At 31.6% G+C, this 19,086-nt stretch overlaps 1 protein-coding gene across 8 annotated transcripts in view; it reads right to left on the reverse strand.

Moving 5' to 3' along the window:
- Oatp30B (Organic anion transporting polypeptide 30B) overlaps window positions 1–19,086 on the reverse strand; it is a 208,906-nt gene that overhangs the window by 23,531 nt on the left and 166,289 nt on the right. For 6 of the 8 annotated variants that reach the window (XM_075379151.1, XM_075379159.1, XM_075379121.1 and 3 more), the window contains 3 exons: window positions 15,828–16,016; window positions 7,904–8,058; window positions 619–2,802 (listed from right to left, as the gene is read on the reverse strand). In XM_075379151.1, coding sequence (XP_075235266.1) covers window positions 2,654–2,802; window positions 7,904–8,058; window positions 15,828–16,016 — 493 coding nt within the window. In that variant the 3' untranslated portion in view covers window positions 619–2,653. Of the gene's footprint in view, window positions 1–618; window positions 2,803–7,903; window positions 8,059–15,827; window positions 16,017–19,086 lie in introns of those variants that run through there. The other 2 variants (XM_075379165.1, XM_075379174.1) reach the window with 1 other exon arrangement.

Below are 19,086 nucleotides of genomic sequence, written 5' to 3' on the forward strand. Positions count from 1 at the left end.
GAATTGAAGCCTCTCATCAAGGATAACACCCAGACACTTTTGTATGGTAACATACCATACAATTAACACAACTTCAAAAATCTTTTGTTGAAACTTATTCTATGATACAGCAAGCATTTGGTGATGAATCCACATCTCACACAACAACAAACACATGGTAAAAGTAGTTTAAAGATGGTAGAGAGTCGTTGGATGATGACGAACGAAGCAGGAGGCCAAAAGTGCACAATTGGTGAAACTGTCCCAACTAATCAAACTGTGAATTCTAAATTCTATTTGGAAGTAATGAAATGCCTGGTGGGTCAGATTCATTGCATCTGGCCCGAGTATCTAGATTCGGGCAGCTGGACTCGGACTCTCTTGCTTAACAATGCCCTCAGTTTTACATAACAGTTTTAACATGTTATTACGTGGCAAATCAAATCATTGTCTTCACACCCACCCTATTCACCCATTTTCGACAAATTCCGGCCATTTAAAGGGCTTGCACAGAGCAGTTGAAGGCAATTCCCAAAAGTGATCTCTCCAGAGCTTATATATATATATATATATATATATATGTGTGATATATATATATCACAGAGTGAAAGGAGGCATAAAGTAACTGTACACTAAACATACTTATCAATTTTTTTTAATAAAATAATTAATGACAATATTACTTTTAATTAAGCGCACTATTATGTAGTTTTTCAATTTAAGTTATTTTAAAAACTAAATAATTAGTACTTCCAATCATTATTTTAAAAAATAAAAATTAACCTATTTTTTTTTTTATGTGAAATATTTTTTCTGTAGATATGTTATTTTTATAATACTATATCACACATTTTCATAAACAATATTTAATAAATTTTCTTTAAGATTAAACATTACATTTATGTACATTTAACAGTAAAAAATAAAAACAGTACATACAAAATGTTAACAAAATAAAAATACATAACAAAATGTGCTGTCAAAATTCAGTATTTCTGATTTAAAAAAAAATAATGTAGTGTTTCATTAACAACCTGTAAGAATTAAGTTACTGCATTAGATAGTGAACTAATTACACATTTTCAACATAAGAACTAACTGATTTGATTGCTTAACAATAGCAAAAAATATTACAGGGTATATATGACATAGGTAGTCCAGTCCATAAATGTATATCATTTGATGCACGTGCTACATTTTGACTTCTGTTGTTAACAACTTATGCAGTATAACAAAGCTTATTATACATTATGATTTTATTTTTTTAAAATTATAAATACCAAACATCTGAGGTAACCTAATTCTATTGAATCAGTATATTTATACCTCTTAGATTGGACACAGATGACAATACGAATGATATTATTTTTAACACTGCACTTCATCCATTTACAAAAAGGCCAATAAATGTTTATCAAAATTCATCATTAAAATACAAAAAAAAAAAAAAATAAATAAATACATTATATGGAAATAAAAAACTATTTATGAACTGAATGGAAATGGAATGGAATTGCAATTCTTTGTAAAATAGCAAGTACTCCTCTATCCTGCATAAATTGCACAACTTGCACAATTTTTAATAACATACTTTATTTATTTAAAATAATTATCTTTAAATACAGAAGAAAATTAAATAAAATTTTAATAAAAAAAAAAAATTCTTATATATTTTCGGCATTTAAATAACAGAAAATTTGTAAATATCACTCAAAATGACGATAATAATAATAAAAAAATCTTAGAATACATTTTTATTAACAAAATCGTGCTTAAATTTTCCCATGTTTACACAGAAACACATAATCAATTAAATATTTCAACTTATTATAGTTTAGTAAACTGAAATCTTCAATAAAACTATTTTTTAATGACACCACCATTGTGCATTCCAGACAAATTAGCAAACATGCTTAAAGAAAAAAAAAATTATTTATAACCAGGCTGTTGGTTTATAAATAAAAAAAAATAACAACAAACATATACTTGATAAACAAATTAAAAAAGTGTTCCTACAACTAACTTTAATAATTAAAAAATTATTTTTGCAAAATTATAATCTTATATGTATTAAAAATAGTATAGTTTGAAATGTATGAATTTAAATATATCACAATAAAATATTATCTACTATACTTACTAAAAGAAATAAAATTAATGTCATGAAATTACAATTCTATTAACAAAAGGAGGGAGTATTACATTTTATTCATGTACAACATTCTCAGCACTTATTTCTTGAAGTTATAAGGAAATATAAATGAAAAATAGTTATAAATATAATGAAAACATTTACTGCACCTCTGTGTGTAATTATTAAAACCTTAATTCTGTTAATAAATAGACCATTCATCACATCATACACTATAATATCAAAAAATAAATAACAGTAAAGTTACTGCAAATCACAGTTCATTTTATTCCACTTATGCGATGAAAAATTATAAAGATATTGGAAGTACAGAAGTAATTATTTTACTTCTTGCAAATGATATGTTAACAATATTTTCTTCCGCTTAACATTAAATAAAATTTAAAGTTATCTACATCTCAGATACACAGTGCCTTTCACTATTTACATCTTTTACTCATTGGCAACTTTAACATCCTTTTCATCTCAAACAAGAAGAGGATTAATTCTATCTCACAATTTTAAATTAAACGTAAGGTTAAATCATGTCGATGAGTCTACTCCATGGACACTGTTTTCACATAATGGTTCTGTCTGATCAAGATTCTGATCCTGTTCATCTTCTTCCTCCTGCAGTTGTCCTCCAGTTTGAGTGCTTGAGGCTGACAGTGTCAAAATTTTTTCTTCAAACACTGAAAAATATTTCTACGGTTAAAAATGAATAACCACAACAGATACTAGGTGACCACAAAGCGGTTGATGATTATATACTGTTATTTATTTTAAAAAATTATGTCATATGAGACAAAATAAATAGACACAGATAAATGGAAATTGAAGTCATTGTGAAAGAAAACAATTTTTAGAAAAAACTGATGCCCAATACAAAACCTGTATAACAGTGTATGAACACAATAGCAATTCATGGAATAAAGAAAAAGTAAAGAAAAAGAAACAGGTGATGAAATTAAGAAGAAAAAAGTAAGAAAAAGAGATGGTGAGGAATTCATAGAAAAATTGAGGGAAAATGTTAAAGATATGGTTAATTAGAAAATGTATATGGAACGGTTATCCGTTCCATATAACTGAAAAGAAGCGGTAGGAAGTATTATTTCTACAGTGAAGAAGATACTTTTAACAGGAGATCTATTTCTCAAAACTTAAAAGACAGTAAAGTAACTTTGGATCATAAAGCAGTGAAGAAGAATGAGGAAGAAGGAAGAAGTGAGGGAGTTTGAACAGAAGGATGTACAACAATGTGAGGTGCTATCAAAAAATAACTGACCTTGGCTCATAAAAAAAATCCTTAACCTACTTAATTAAACTACTTGTTGTCCCCTTCAAAGTAGGTCCCTTGTAATGTAGCATTTTTCAGTGATTTTTAGTGAGCACCCTAGATCCTCTTGCTGAATATCTTTTGATCCCGTCTCTGTCCTCCAATCTCTTTTTTACAGGAAATTTTAGGAAAGAGTTATAAATCACACTGGGCCATGTCTGGTGGGTAAGAACTTGCTGAAGTTGTTCAATCCCAAGCCAAGAATCTTTTGATAAGTTGTGTTGCATAGGCTGGAACGTTATCATAATGATTTTCCACTGCCACTTTCCTACAGCTGTGATCTCTTAAGCTGATCAAGAACAGTTACGTAGTAACTTTGTTGACAGTAGTTCCTTGAGGAGTATACGCGTGACAAACCGTGCCTTGATAATAAAGAAGATTCTTAGTTATGACCTTCATGTTGCTTTGTGACTGCCTGGCTTTCTTTTGCCACAAAGAACTAGGAGTTTTTTTCCAATGAGATGATTGTGCCTTTGTTTCAGGGTCATAACCATAGACCCATGTTTCACATGGACATGACACATCCTGAGATCTTCCATTAAAATCAATTGGACTGAGCCAAATGAAATTCCTACTTCTTTACAAAGCCCTCTAATTGTTATTCAACAATCATTCAAGTTGCTCAATTTTTTCCATGATTTTGCTGGTGGAATGTATGCCAGAGCATACATCTGAACAACGGCAATACTATTCTTTTAATTTATGTAACATCCATAGATTGATCAAAAGCTATTTGATTCTTCTTACTGTCTTTACTTACATGTCATCAAGTTTCTGATAAAATTTAATTCAGATTTTCTGCTCAATTCATTCACACCTTGAATGACAATGAAAACATGACAAGTCACACACTCACTTTCACAGCTGCCAAGCAGTGAAAGTGAGTGTGTGTCCCCCTAGCACAGTTCGACTGTTTTCTGCTATAAAGAATGACAGATAGTTTTTGATTGCACCTCATAAACAACAGGCTTTAAGTAAAATGAAATAGGGAAGGCAAGAGGGTAAGATAAAGTTTTAACAGAACACACTTACTGACTCCGGTCCGGATTTCTATTTAGAGTGGTTGCAATGAAAAAGCTTCAACATAATAATTTTTTTAATATTTGCATAAAAAAATATTGTTAATCATAAAGTAATGTTTAATAATAATAGTTCAACATTATAAATGAAAAAAGACATACAGAGGTCTGGAGTCATACAACAGAGGCTCTCTACGTACAAGGTAAAAATTTTTTTAATGAAAAAATAGTAATGATTTTATCTGGATATGTTGTTATTAGTTGTTTTCATCCTACAGAACATAAGATGACAACTTACAATGGTGATCTTTTCAGAAAAAACCAAATGTCAATCTTCTGAAAGAATAGAGCTTTCAATGGCCCTATAAGAAAAAGCACTGATTGTGGTTTATAGCATTTGGAAAAGAATTAACAAATAATTATTGAAGTTGATAATAAAACAACTTTCTTTGGAATAAAAGACATAAACACCAGGTAATAACCTGCACATTGTCCTTCATATTACAATAAATAAAAATTTTAAAGAAGCATAATTTTAATATTAATATGAGTATACCTACACAACTGTCCTCTCCTTGAAAATGCTTGAGATAAAAACCAGTAAGAGGAGGTCATTAACAATTAATTTGTAAACAACAATTTTAATTTAGGATTACTGGAGCATCTAAATGAAAAAGTGAAACTAGATTTAAAAATTACTTTGCTCGAAAACTGATCGTAAAATAAATAAATATGTTCAACATTTTTTGGCTCATTCAAAGAGAAATTATGTTTAATAATCACACTTAATGATTTTTAAAGTTGATGGAATGAACACTAACAACACAATATTAACATTATTTTCTTGTTTGACGTATTTACTTTTAAAGTTTATAAAGTCGCCTTTATTTTCAGTACTTACTAAATTAAAGTGAATGAGACGCTAAAAAGCTGCATTTAATTATAAATTACCTACCTGTAATTCTTTATATAGCCCTTGGCAATTAAATATACAAAATTTTAGCTATTTGGCTAATTGAGAACAGTAATTGTGTATTATTTATTCTACCTCTTTCTTTATCTATGTATATTGTTACATATCATTAATTAAGATCTAAACTAGTATATCTGTTTTATACCTATGTACTCTGGGTCACTAAGTTTCAAAATTCATGCAAAGGTTAAACTAAAAACTATGCTGAATAACAAGACCTGCAATAAAAGGTGGACTGTTTTGTTAATTATGTAATAGGTACTGTTTTAATCCTGCTGGATTTGTAATTATAGGGTGATAAAGAAAATAAACACAGTGTTACAAAAAAGTATAATGTATTGACAATGATCAATGACAAATATCTATTTTCATTGCACTGAGCGGAGTGGAGCTGGCAATCGACTTGCTCATCTGAACGCCTCCTACCACTAATACAACGGTGATGTTAACTCCAACATGCCAGTCACCAAAAAATATTTTTTTGTCATGTTAAGATGATATTAATATTCACTTCAAAAAGATAACAAAGATATAAATAATAAGGTTAAAAAAACACAATAAATTGATTATAAAAGGTAAACTACATGATAGTGTGTGTCACTGACAGTGAAAAACAAGTTACAAATCAAAATAATAAACACTTCTTAGTTTTGGTTCATAAGTGATTTGTTAAAGATGAGTAGATTTTCAGATAGTGGCAATTTAGACAATTTGGTAATTGGTCTTAAAGCCTTGATTGTTTTGTAATGTCACCACTTGCACAAGATTGTCAGATCCAGCATGCATTTCTTCCACGATAAGACAGTCCCAACACAGGGGTGGCATGTTGTCTTCCTTTATTAAGAACCACATGTCCAATGTTAAGGTTGGCTTCTTCAGTTGTCCATTTTTTGGCACTGCTGACCATTTTCCCCAGATATGTTGAGCCATTTGTTGAATCCGCTGTTAATGATTTAACCTACCTATCATTATCTCTAACAAACTATATAAAAAAATTATACAATTTACTGCCTTTTCTTCTGATTACATTTCATTTATCAATTTAACAATGCACTTTTTGTAGTTATATCTACAAAAGTATAATGTCACTTTCTAACATTATATCTTAAAATAGAAGTTCTGTAATTTTATGGTCTCACTTTATCTTTCTCTCTGAATAAAGGTTTAATAGAAATAAATATCTTCAGTATGTTTGGGAAGTTCCTGTACCTTTTCCTGCAATTAATATGTTGCTATTGTTTTGAAAGTTATGTGGTATTCGGTTTCTAACAAATAATCTCTTTACGATGATCAGGGTCACACAGAAAATTCAATCATTCTCATGCAAAGTTCAATTGTTCAATTGTTGAACAGCAGACAGGACAAATAATACCATAACTAATGAATGCATTTTTGAGAGCTTTAACAAGGATTTGTCTCATAAAGCAAGAATGCTTCATCTGTAGATACGTGTATTGCCTCCTGGCAATGTTAAAGAGAGGCCACATAGTGTACAAAAGAAGATAAAAAGAGTGCAAAAACCTGTTGTCATAACTGAATAAGCAGTCTCCTATTAAGTACATATGCAAACAAGCACTACATATACAATGGGGTTAACAATGGCATAATCATAAAAAAAGAATTATCAGACAAGAGTCATGGAACATATGGGTTGGATCCTGTCATGAATTATTAACATGATTTCCAAATGCAATGTCCCACACACACGCTCCTTTCTGGGCTAAGGAGAATTTTCATTTTGTACACGAGACTGAAAGGAATCCGCCATGTTATGACACAGGCTGGAATGACATCATGATACTTATTCTCACCATGTGTTTTTTAAAGAGTACATGAATGATGATTCTTATCTCTAAATGTTGGAAAGATCAGTTAATACCTCAACTTAAAAGAAGGGTATCATCAAGAAAATGTCTGGATACAGCATGAAATAGGCTCCACTCAATTTATTCTTTAAGCCTAAGATTTCCAATTTCCTAAATGAACTATTTCCAGGCTTCTGAATCAGCTGTGGTGGTTTTTAAGCATTACCAACCCCATTGCAATCACCATCATCAAGCCCTGATTTCATAGCACCTAAAACTAATTGTCAGGAATTATTATGGCCTATGTATCTTAGGAAATACATAAACACCAAATGAAGAATTGTGTACAGTGTGGGGGAAGTCTTTCAAACCGTAACTTCCAAAATGTCAAGAAGGACTTGGAGATGCATATCTCTGTGCATTCAGCACGATGGTTCATAAATAGATCCAACAGACAGATAATTTGTAAGTGCAAATATAAAAAAATGTTTAGAAACCGCAAAGAATATTTGTCTAGGTTAAGAGGACTTGTTGGATATACTATGTATATTTTATACTATAAAAATATACTATAATATTTTTTTTTCTAAAAAGGACAGATTTAAGTTAATAATAAATGTATGTATCATATGTTTTTTCTTATTAATGAAAAAAACTTACATTTATCAAGGCTTATGATAGAGCCTGACGGAACTAGGTCATTTACCACAGCTGCTGTTGTTTCTTCTAGGTGTTTTCGTCGTCGCACTAACCACCAGTCAATAATAAATAATACCATTGCCAATATCTTGATAACAGTACAAATCCCCACATACCTATAAAATACAGCTATTAATAATAAGCATATAAAGATAAACAGAATTCCTGTTTTCTAACACAAAACAAGTCAGACAATACATCACACTAACACTGTATGTTCTAGTTCGTCAGCATATTAAGTCATATGAAGTAGACACAACATGGGACATGTACAAATGTCATTATGTACAAATTGTGCATAATGACTCAGCTGTTCATAACTGCCAGTATGAGAAAGCCTGACTTATTTCATATCTATATAATTTACTGATTTCTTTTATCACCTAAACTTTTTAATATTTTAAATAAAACTACACACTGTATATTTTTATAACTTTTTTTTTTGTACAATCAGGATTTTGACATCATGTAGTGAATACAGTAATCCATCAAACATTACTTAACTTTTACATTTAAAAACTTATAAAATATTATAGTGTTAAAAGTTTAAGAAAATACTGTCATAGTACAAATTAAATTTCAGTTCTAATAAAAGTATTGCTGGAAAAAAATTCAATAATTGAGGCTTATAATTACAAAAAAAAAACTGCAAGAAAGGAGAACTTTTAAAGTGTTCTAAAATATACTCGGCAACATTGCATCTTGCAGAAAGATGTGCAGCAAGATTCCATTTTGCTGTACACCTAATACTATAAATAGAAGAAATAAACTTGTTAACAGCAACATATGGAGAAATAACAGCATCCTGTAGGATGCTGTTATAACAAAGATCCCACATAACAAAATAACTTAATAAATAATAGCATTTTCATAAAAAATAATCTTTTTTATATAATAATAATAATTTTATATAAAATTTTATATAATAATGCTATTATTTATTATGTTATTTTGTAATATATTGCTTCATGATTTCTGCTGAAATGTAATGATCAGTATAGTCAACAAATTTATTTATAGTGCCTCAGCAGCTTCTTTATGGCTTCCAGTACCTTTTTCTTGTTATAACTTCACATTTTTTGTCACATCAACATTTAGAAAACTCAATTATTGTTTCTCCATTTTTTCAAGTATTTCATCGTGTCATATTATTTTTTAAATCTCAATGGATTTCAATATGTTTTTAATCATTAATATTTACTTTAATTATGTAAATTAATAGGAAAGTAAAAGATCAATTTTTTTTTTGTTGGGTTTTTGGGCGCACAATGAAGATTCATTACTGTACAGCAAAAATTTTCTAACTGTTACTATTGCATCAGTCTGGTGTTTCAGGTTAGGAAGTCTCAAATAGCACTATAAAAACATTTGTCATTGTATGAAAGCCTTCTTATTCAACCATCTAAGACGACATCTGTTTAACGACAATAAACAAATATTTTATTCTGATTGGTACATAACAATATATTTTACAGACCACATCAAGAACGAGTAAATATGCTACTTGTTGAATGAAAAAAGGAACAGCCCGGCATTTATGTGGAACAGTACAAGGGGAACTGATAAGATCTTGATTGGAAATCACAAAATACATGTGTTAAGATAATAAATGAATGAAATAACTACAAAACAATGAACAATTTGATTCGGTTAATGAAAATTATTTGAAAATATATTTAGGTACATATTAAATGGAAATGCAGAAAATTCAATTTTTTTTTTTGTAAATCTTTAATTAGTATTTTTTAAACTCTCCAGAATAATATTTTTTTCTTAAAAAGAAAATCTTTTAATTTTATTTAAAAATAATCTGGTGATTAAAAAAACAAAACAACATTATGAAAATGCAGGAAAACTGTCTTATCCCTGTCACTCAATTGCTTGAGGCATTATCACTATGTCAGAACCAAGGGGGGACACATAATATTGTGAAGTATATGTACCTTTTATTTAAACCCAAAATTGTCATAAATATGTTACTAATCTTATACAAAAATAGATCAATCATATTTTAATCTTCTCTAGATTAATAGAATAACTATTTAGTCAGATTTAATCATCTTATTAGAGTGGAAAGAACTTAATGCTAAACAACATTATTTTCATTTTACTGAAAATTAAATTTCTAATAAAATTTTCTGAACAAACAAGGAAATGTTCTGTAGCATTATCAAAAATAGGCCAAACATCGATAGGCCTTTTGTTTGTATCAGTACATTAGGCAACATGTCAATTATACTTGCAGTGTACTGTTAATGAGCTCAGAACTGCACAACCCAGACATGCGGCTGACTTTTATGTACAACTGGAGTTGTGTACCTGTTAACACTTCCTATATTTTTCATTCTATAGTTATAAAATAACAAACAATTCTTCATCTATATGGAACAAACTTTTCAAATATATAAGTTCCAAAAACAAAAATAAAAAATTTATCAGTTAAATAGCAATGACAATATGTACTAATTTGTTCAATCTATTTGGAACTTATTATAATATTATAACTTTTAATATTATATTGAATATTACAGATTATTGAAAAATAAAGATTTCATACACTCCCTACCTATGACTCACTTTGTTTAATAATAATCTATAAAATTATTTACCAAAACAAAGACTATTTATCTCATTTGAGGGTTAGATAATTTAACTTTTACAGATTACGATTGGAGTTTACATTTTTTGTTAGATGCATCCCTTTCAAATTTATATTCTATTGAAATTATATTATTCTACAATTATTTACAGTATATTATAATTTATAGTTAAAATTTTTTTTTTTTTCGGCCGACATTTGTCATTGGTATTAAGTTCTTGACTGTGGTTTCCTACCTAGTCTATGTTCAATTTTCTTTTGCTTGATGAAATTATTCCACACATAAGCCTGAGACTTGTCCATGTGAATGTGGAAATGGAATCATGTACTGTATGAAAAATGCTATGCCTGATTGGGATTCGAACCTGGGACATACAGATGAAAGGCTCAGATGCTAACACTTTGCCACGGAAATCAACATTTTATATTATCATAATTTTATATTCATTTGTTAGCAAGCAAATCGTGTTCATTTTTAATTATTAAATCACAGTTTACTTGTTTCTTGTAACTATTATTTTTCAGTAATTATACATAACATAAAACTTGATTCAGTTTTATTGTTTGATAAATGCATTAATATTATCTAAAAAAAAATAATCACTGTTATTATCTATCTATATTCTGTTATTTATCTATCAGTTAATTTCAATTTTTCATTACATGAGTTTAATTTATACATCATTATCTTTAACATAAGAATTAAAATTACCAGATTAATTCAACATATGTCATTAGAATGTAAAGTGGGTTTGTTATTGCATAAACATAAATGAAGTATATTTCTGATATAGTACCCATTATTTTGACAAATAAGTGATTTTGATTATATATATATATATTATTTATTATTATAGCATTCTTTATAAATGATATTGTTGTTTTTTTAATAATTCCCAATTATTATACGAGGTTTGTTAAAAGAAGACTGAATGTTTTTAATTACAAACCAATGGAGATATTTGGCAGCATTGTTCTGCATAACCTCCTCTGTAACGACATGTTCTTCGATTGTTGATATCCTGTTTACTTTTTGTGTTATTGTTATTTAAGTGCAACATGTTTAAGTGCTAGTAGGGATTTTTGTAATGTGTATTTTTCAAGAGCAACGATACAACATAAAAATTTATGTGACACTGGGGGAAACTTTCACAGAAACTTTTCAAGTTTTGAAACATGATTTTCACGATTTAAAAGTAGTTGTCAGTTAATTGAAGATAACCCTTGAACATGAAGACCTTCAACCAACTGATGATAGACAAGTTTAGGAAATCAAAAATCTGGTACGTGAAATTGCCGATAGACTATCAGAGAACTTACAGAAAGGGTTAGCATCTTGATTAGATCATGCCGTGACATTTGACTGAAAAATTGAACATGCATTGAGTTGCAGGAAAGTTAGTTCCTCGTTTGATGACTGAACAGCAGAAAGAACCGAGTGGAGAATTGCCGGCAGCTCCTTGAACAAGCCAATGACAATGAAACATTCATGCAAAGGATCATAACAGGAGACGAAAGCTGGGTTTACAGCTACGACATTGAGACAAAAGCTCAGTCATCAAAAAATTGCACACTACAAAAATTGCTACTAACACTTAAACATGTTGTACTCATCTAACAATAACACAAAATCTAATCGAGGTATCAACAATCCAAGAACATGTAGTTACAGAAGAGGTTACGTGGAACACAATGGTGCCAACTGCACATCACTAAATATCTCCATTGGCACATAATTAAAAACGTCCGGCCTTATTTTGAACAAACCTGGTATTTGTAGTTTCTTTTATATTTCATTATATGTATTGGAATCATTAACATTAGGAAGTGCTATTAACAAAAGAGATCTTAGAAGGAAAAATCATCTTCGATAATATTCATATTCATATTTTGTTTTCCTTAGATAATAAACTATAAAAAAAAGGAAGTTTTCCTCACTTTGTGTCTAGAGGTGTAAAAGAGAGTACACCTCTTAGAACAACAAAAAGAGAGTGAAGCTCTGAATTTTACATACATGAAAACTCCAACATTCTAAGAAACACATCTTGAATTTTCCTTTGAATAAAGAGGGAGTTTTCCTTTTGATTGGCTCTCCTTAAAGAATGAAGTCAGATCAGGGTGTAATTAATAATTCTCATATACTGTTTAACCCAACTGGGATTGAAAGAAATACCAAAACAGCAAGAAATGTGAAATTTAGCTTTTATATTCTTCCTTAGGGAGTAGATTACTGCTATAAAACTTTTTTTTCACTCCACTAGGATTGGAGGAAGAGAGTGAAAAGAGGTACTAGCCAATACATATGTTAATGTTTATGATAATAACCAATGCAATTATTTTGACATTAAAATACCATTTATCAAGAGTTTGGATTCTTAAAATAACAAAAGCTCAGTAATTGCATAACTGTCTGAACTGGGATAAAGAATGAAAAGTTTATTAATTTGAGTATAGGCCTGTAAAGAGTTCAAGGATATACCTCTTTTCTGGAAGCTAAAAGAAATATTAAGTTCCTTCTCTTGTACGAGGCTTTAAGTGAAGACGCTGGGAAGGAGCACAAGAGAAGCCAGGCAAATGACGAGTGTTTTTGTGGTTATCTGACATTGCTGACAAGAGTGCAGCTACGCTTGCTGCAAGGAGGAGACTTCAGAGGGATACCAAATGAAATGGCAGGATTGATGAAAGATTACAGGCGGAATACAGAAAGGCAAGAAAGAAGCTTGGTGACACTATAAAGATTGCCAAGGCTAGCGTATGGGATAAACTGATAGCCGAATTAGATGTGGACTCTTGGGGGTGCTGCCTGTAAAATAGTTATGGATCAATTTGAGCAATCAACCTTGTCTATATCTGGTGAGAAAGCACATAGGGTTGTTTCAGAGCTTTTCCCTGTAGTTCAAACGGAATGGAGGAAAATGCAGATGGAACGTACTTCTGGGTTCACACTAGATGAGCTCAACATTGCTGCTACCAAGCTACATCCAGACAAGACCCCCGGTCCGGAGGATCAGATCCTCAGAGCGATAGTAAAGATGATGGTCAAAAGGCACATACTGGATGCAATAATGATATCACACCGTGGAAGGTGCTCAATTCCCTAACTGCTGGAAGGAAACCAGAGTGGTTGTAAAACATGAGATGACTATCAAGACGAGGTAGTATATCGCCCTATTAGCCTGATGAACACTGCCAGGAAATTATACAAGAGGCTATTTGTGGACAGATTATGTTCAGAAGTTGAGGAAAATAGTGGACTCTCCCCTAGGCAGTTTGAATTTGTGAGGGGGAGGTCCGCTGTTGATGTGCTGAATCATGTCATCAATTGGGCAAGAGATAGAGCCGCTGGTTTCTGGTGTCGCAGGAGGATCCCACTTATGGTCGTCCTGGACATCAGGAATGCTTTTGGAAGCCTACCACAGCCAGCAGTTAATGAGTCACTTGCAGAGTGGAACATAAGTACGTATCTGCGACGTATAATAAATAATTACCTACTTGAAAGAAAAGTTTTCATCAGTACAGAAGATGGTGACCTGGAGATCAGCATGTTTGGGAGAGTGCCGCAGGAGTCGGTCCTTGGGCCGCTCCTGTGGTGCTTGGCATTCAAAGGAATATTGAATATAAAGTATGATGGTAATGTCAAATTAATAGCATATGCGGATGACCTGGCCCTCCTGGTTGCAGGCCACACAGAGCAGGAGGTTGAGGAAACAGCGGTGGCCACAACTGATAAGATTGATCAATGGTTGGACGGAAGAGGCCTGAAACTAGCTTCAGATAAGTCTTTGGTGGTTACATTCACCGGCAGGAGAAAAACCAGAAGCTTACAAGTCAGGATTGTCGACACTCTTGTTCCTGTGATGAGATGTGTGAAGTACCTGGGCACTCAACTGGAGAAAAACAGGCTTTTTAATGCACACTGAGAGAGCTGAGAAGATAATCACTAAACTGAACAGGCTGATGAGTAACCACTGGGGCCTGAGGTCATCTAAAAGGATCCTAACAATGACTGTGGTGACGACTATTGTCTTCTAAGCCTTGCAGCGTGGGTTGCTGCCTTTGATAAGAGGAAAAATATTAATAAGGTAGCTGTGTTGCAGAGAGGAGGGTAGCAATAGGTGTTACATCTTCCTAGAAAACAGTCTCATGAAGTACTGTGGAAGTAGTAGCTGTCATTCTGCCAGTTATACTGAGGGCCACAATATTGTAGAGGACATTTAATGGCATGCCCAAATCAGAGGCCAAAAAGCTACTAATAGAAGAGTGGCAAACTGAATGGGAGAATACAAGGACAGGAGGCTGGACGAAAAGACTCATACATAGGTTGGATTGTTGGGTACAGCGGTGTCTTGGTGAGATAGGCTTCTACCTGTCCCAGCTGCTCACCAGACACCAATTCGGCCTACCTCCACCAATTCGGAAGAAGAGACTTCCCATCATGCAGATACTGTGTTGAGCAAGACATCGTAGAACATACCATCTATATTTGCTGTAAGTGGGACGGAATTCAACGGAGTCTTTGTCTGATGGGACTGTACATGCTGGAAGGGACGGTACTGTTCATGCTCACAGGAAGACGAGAGTGGAACCTGGTCGTAACTCTTGTGATCAGGATACTTAGAATAAAAGAGCAGGACGTGAATGGGACGGAACATAGAAATGGGTAGGGACTTTGAGGGTAGCCACGCTCAGGAGACTGCAGCTCATTTGGGCTTGCCTGGATGGACTGCAGTTGAAAAGTGACTGGGGACCCCTTTGCTTAGGAACAAAAGACCGAGATCCAGCTGGGGGCTTCCTTGGGACTTCCCGGCTGGAGGCATGGCAATAAAGGACCAAGTCCCGGCTTCTTAATTGCTGTTTATTTTCAGCATAATTCAAAGAATGTAAATTGTGCTCTTGTTTGTCGACCAATTTTCTTAACATGGAGAAAAAATATAACATTCTGACTCTAAGCATATATCATATATAATGTTTTGATAAAAATTTATATAGATAAAGACAGTGAAAATCATTGCAGTATAATGAAGTTGAAAGTCATTCAATGGCTGGATGTTTTGTTAGTAAACGAAGTATATTGTAACTATTGCTATAAATTAAGCAAGCTACTTACTTAATTTTTATTGAATCACAATCAAATTATTGTAAGAAAATAATGTAGTTTTGTTTCATATTGCTACTCCATATTCAATAAACATTAGTATAATTTTATGGAGATATACAATTTATATATAAATATATAAATCTATCACCTGTATGTGTTGGAATCAGAAATTACTAAAAAAATGTTACCTGTATCTGAATCGTTCAATATCATATAACAAGCAACGACCTCCCTTTTCCCCACAAGTTGATTTCCACAGAAGACAGGTTGAATCTATTAGGTTACCAAATAGAATAGGAGCAGGAATATAACCAAATAATCTAAATATAACAAACTGCATTCCTAATGCAAATGATCTCTCTTCTTCTTCTACAGACCTATAAAAAAGGTGAAATTAACAAAATAAAATTAAACATTTTGTAATGATATAAACACATACTACTCAATTTCTCTTATAATACTACTTAACTTAAATTAATAAAAATAATCAATTTTTTTTTATTGCAGTAGTCACACTTAATTTTTTTAAATTAAACAATCTGTTTAAGAGGCTTAAAGAACAAACATAAGAATTTTTAAAAGTAAATGCAATTTATCTAAATAAACTGGCAAATGCATACCGTAAATAGAAATGTTAAAAATCAGCATTTTTTTCTATTATTCTTAAATTATTTATTATAAACTTACAAGTATTAAATTAAAAACTACTACTTTAAATTACCTACCTACTTTAAATTAAAAACTTACAAATAAATTTTGTAAGGATCAGTATAAAAAAATTAGTTGCTTCATACAAAAATTGTTATAGTTTCTTCATTTTCTTGTTGTGGTACTGACTGCATCGAATGTTGGCTATTACAATGGCTACCAGCCTTATTTTCTTGATCTTGTAGACAGCTACTAGAAATAATTCACTTGTAGACATCTTGAACAACTATCTGATATTCTTAAACCAAGAAGTTCTTCTTCTTTTTACAGGACCAAACTCACCCAGAATATTTTTTTTCTAAATTAAATGTAAAATTTCAAATTACTTGAATATTTCATTATATGGCTGAAATAATCTAGTCTTCACTTGACAGAACTTATTATGTACCTCTAAGATTATCATGTAGGTGAGGACACTGATTAGTAATCCCATCTATCCAGCTTATTCTCAATAATTGTCTGTAAATCTATACCAAAAGCATCAGTAAGTTTCGATACTGCTTTGGTTAGCACGACTTGACTCCACATAAGACTGGAAAACATTAACAGCACATCATTCTCATGTAGCCCTATGTTCACATCATGACTACAGAAAAATATATTTTTTAACAAAACAACTCTAACACTTTCAATCCAAATTTTAATTTCAACTGATTGATCCCATTTAGAACTGATAGTACTGTTAAGCTAAACAAGTTTTTTGACCCTCTCTGTATACCACCAACCCGCTGTCCACCATACAGCAGTCCTATGGCATGCTTGCTGACAGTTTTGTCAACACTCACTCTCAATTCATATTGTTCACAAAAGGTGAACAATATTCAAAAGGTGAAAATTTTCCTTAGTACCTGTATAACCTTTTAAATTTGCAATGATGAAGATGTCATTAACATATCTAACATTGGAGTTATAACATTAATGACAATTTTTTCGGCTCCCTCATCAAATGCTTCATTAAAAATTTCTCAATATAAATTAAAATGTTAAGTAAATTCAATAAAAAATAAAATCTTTTTTTGGCACTTGATCTTCCAGCCAAACAGATGCAGACAGTTTTATGCTAGTATAAATTGGCAATTACATGAATATCTTTATCATTAATTCTGGATGTTTTCAAAATTTGAAGAAATGTATCTTCGTGGTGACATCTCTGAACCAAAATCTAAATAAATCAGAGTGCCTCTTTCATCCATCCCAGACCATTTTAAAAATCAAAGTGAATATTCTTCAACCAGCCTTCTCTTCAATTTCCTTATATATCCAGCCAAGTAAAATCTAAAGTAGAATACTTATTTTCAACCAAGTAGAATGCTAAACATATTCTTACATATGTAAGAATACTTTTAGGACAAAACTCATGAAGATTCAAATAATCATTAAATTTTATAGCTTTTTTGCTTTAGAATCACAAAAGTAGTCTGTAACCAGTCTGACAGTAAAATTCCAGTCTGGTAGATGGAATTAAAATAGTCACAGTTTTCCAATCTTGTAGACGTGAATGCTTTAATATTACTAGATCTTAACAGGTTCACTATCCTGGCATTCACCTCATCAGTACTATTCGCTTTTCTATTTTTTGCTAATTAAATGCTAAAACAGCTTCTTGCTCAGCAACTGTTGGGCTCAATACTGCATCAGTATTACAATAAACAGACTTATTATCCTCAAATAATTCCCACACTGCTAACTAAGCACTGACATCAATTTTCTTCCAAATTTGGAAGTAAATGTTTTTGTTGGTCACCCGCTACTTCCCTTAAACTTATTACAAAAGTGGATTAGATCATGCTATGATCTAATGCTATGATCATGCTATGATGTTCGTAGTTCTCAATCTTTGAGCACTCAACAGAGTATCACTCCATTTTGCTTGCTTTACTTTACATCTAATTTCCGAATGAATTCTCCCTTAAATTCTATTTTTATTTAGCTCCATCTTTGATTATCTAATCTATCATCCACTCTTGCTAGATCACAACAATTTGAAAAAATTCTATTGCTGCAAAATTTAGGGTGTTATCCTGCTTCATGTAACATTTTTTTATTTTTTCCTTTTTTTGTTTAGCCGTCGGAACCATGGTAAGAGACCACAGTTAAGAAGTAATCTGTTAGAGGGTCTAAAGACGACCTCTGGTAAAGCCCCTCAGGGCTCAGTATGGAGGGGGTGGTGTGGTGACCGGTAACATCACAAGGTCTTCCCCCTACGGGGTTGTGATAGCCACATTCCCACCAATCTGCGTGAAAATTCTTTGTCAAATTCACATGCAGAAGAAAGGGATATGTTTCAAGTAGAAGGGGACAGTGATGACTTAACTTTGAAGCAATTACCTCAAACAATCAAGTAATTGACAATAGGCTAAGGTTTCAACTGCTGTGCTGTATTCCATTTTAATTCAACAAATTTTCAAAACTTTTATTGCATCACTATTTTTGATTTTGATGATATTTGGTATATGATAACTACCCACCTTATAGTGGGTAAAAATAATTTTTTATATTTAAAAAAAAATTTTTTCTTGAGTAATAGATTATTCTCTAACTCGCCAACAGGTAAAAACAGCCATTTTTATCACTTTTTCTATGAGCGGTAGCATTCTTATTTTACATTGTACAGAGTCAAAAGGGGCTTTTTGGAAAGAAAGTACTCAAAATTCATTTTGTTACATAATTAAATCTTGTAATGTTTACTGCAGTTACGTTTACAAATTGTTGTTTTTTTCAAATTTTGGGCCCAAAATA

This window comes from Lycorma delicatula, chromosome 1 (assembly GCF_047948215.1).
Source record: "Lycorma delicatula isolate Av1 chromosome 1, ASM4794821v1, whole genome shotgun sequence".
Taxonomy (NCBI): domain Eukaryota; kingdom Metazoa; phylum Arthropoda; class Insecta; order Hemiptera; family Fulgoridae; genus Lycorma; species Lycorma delicatula.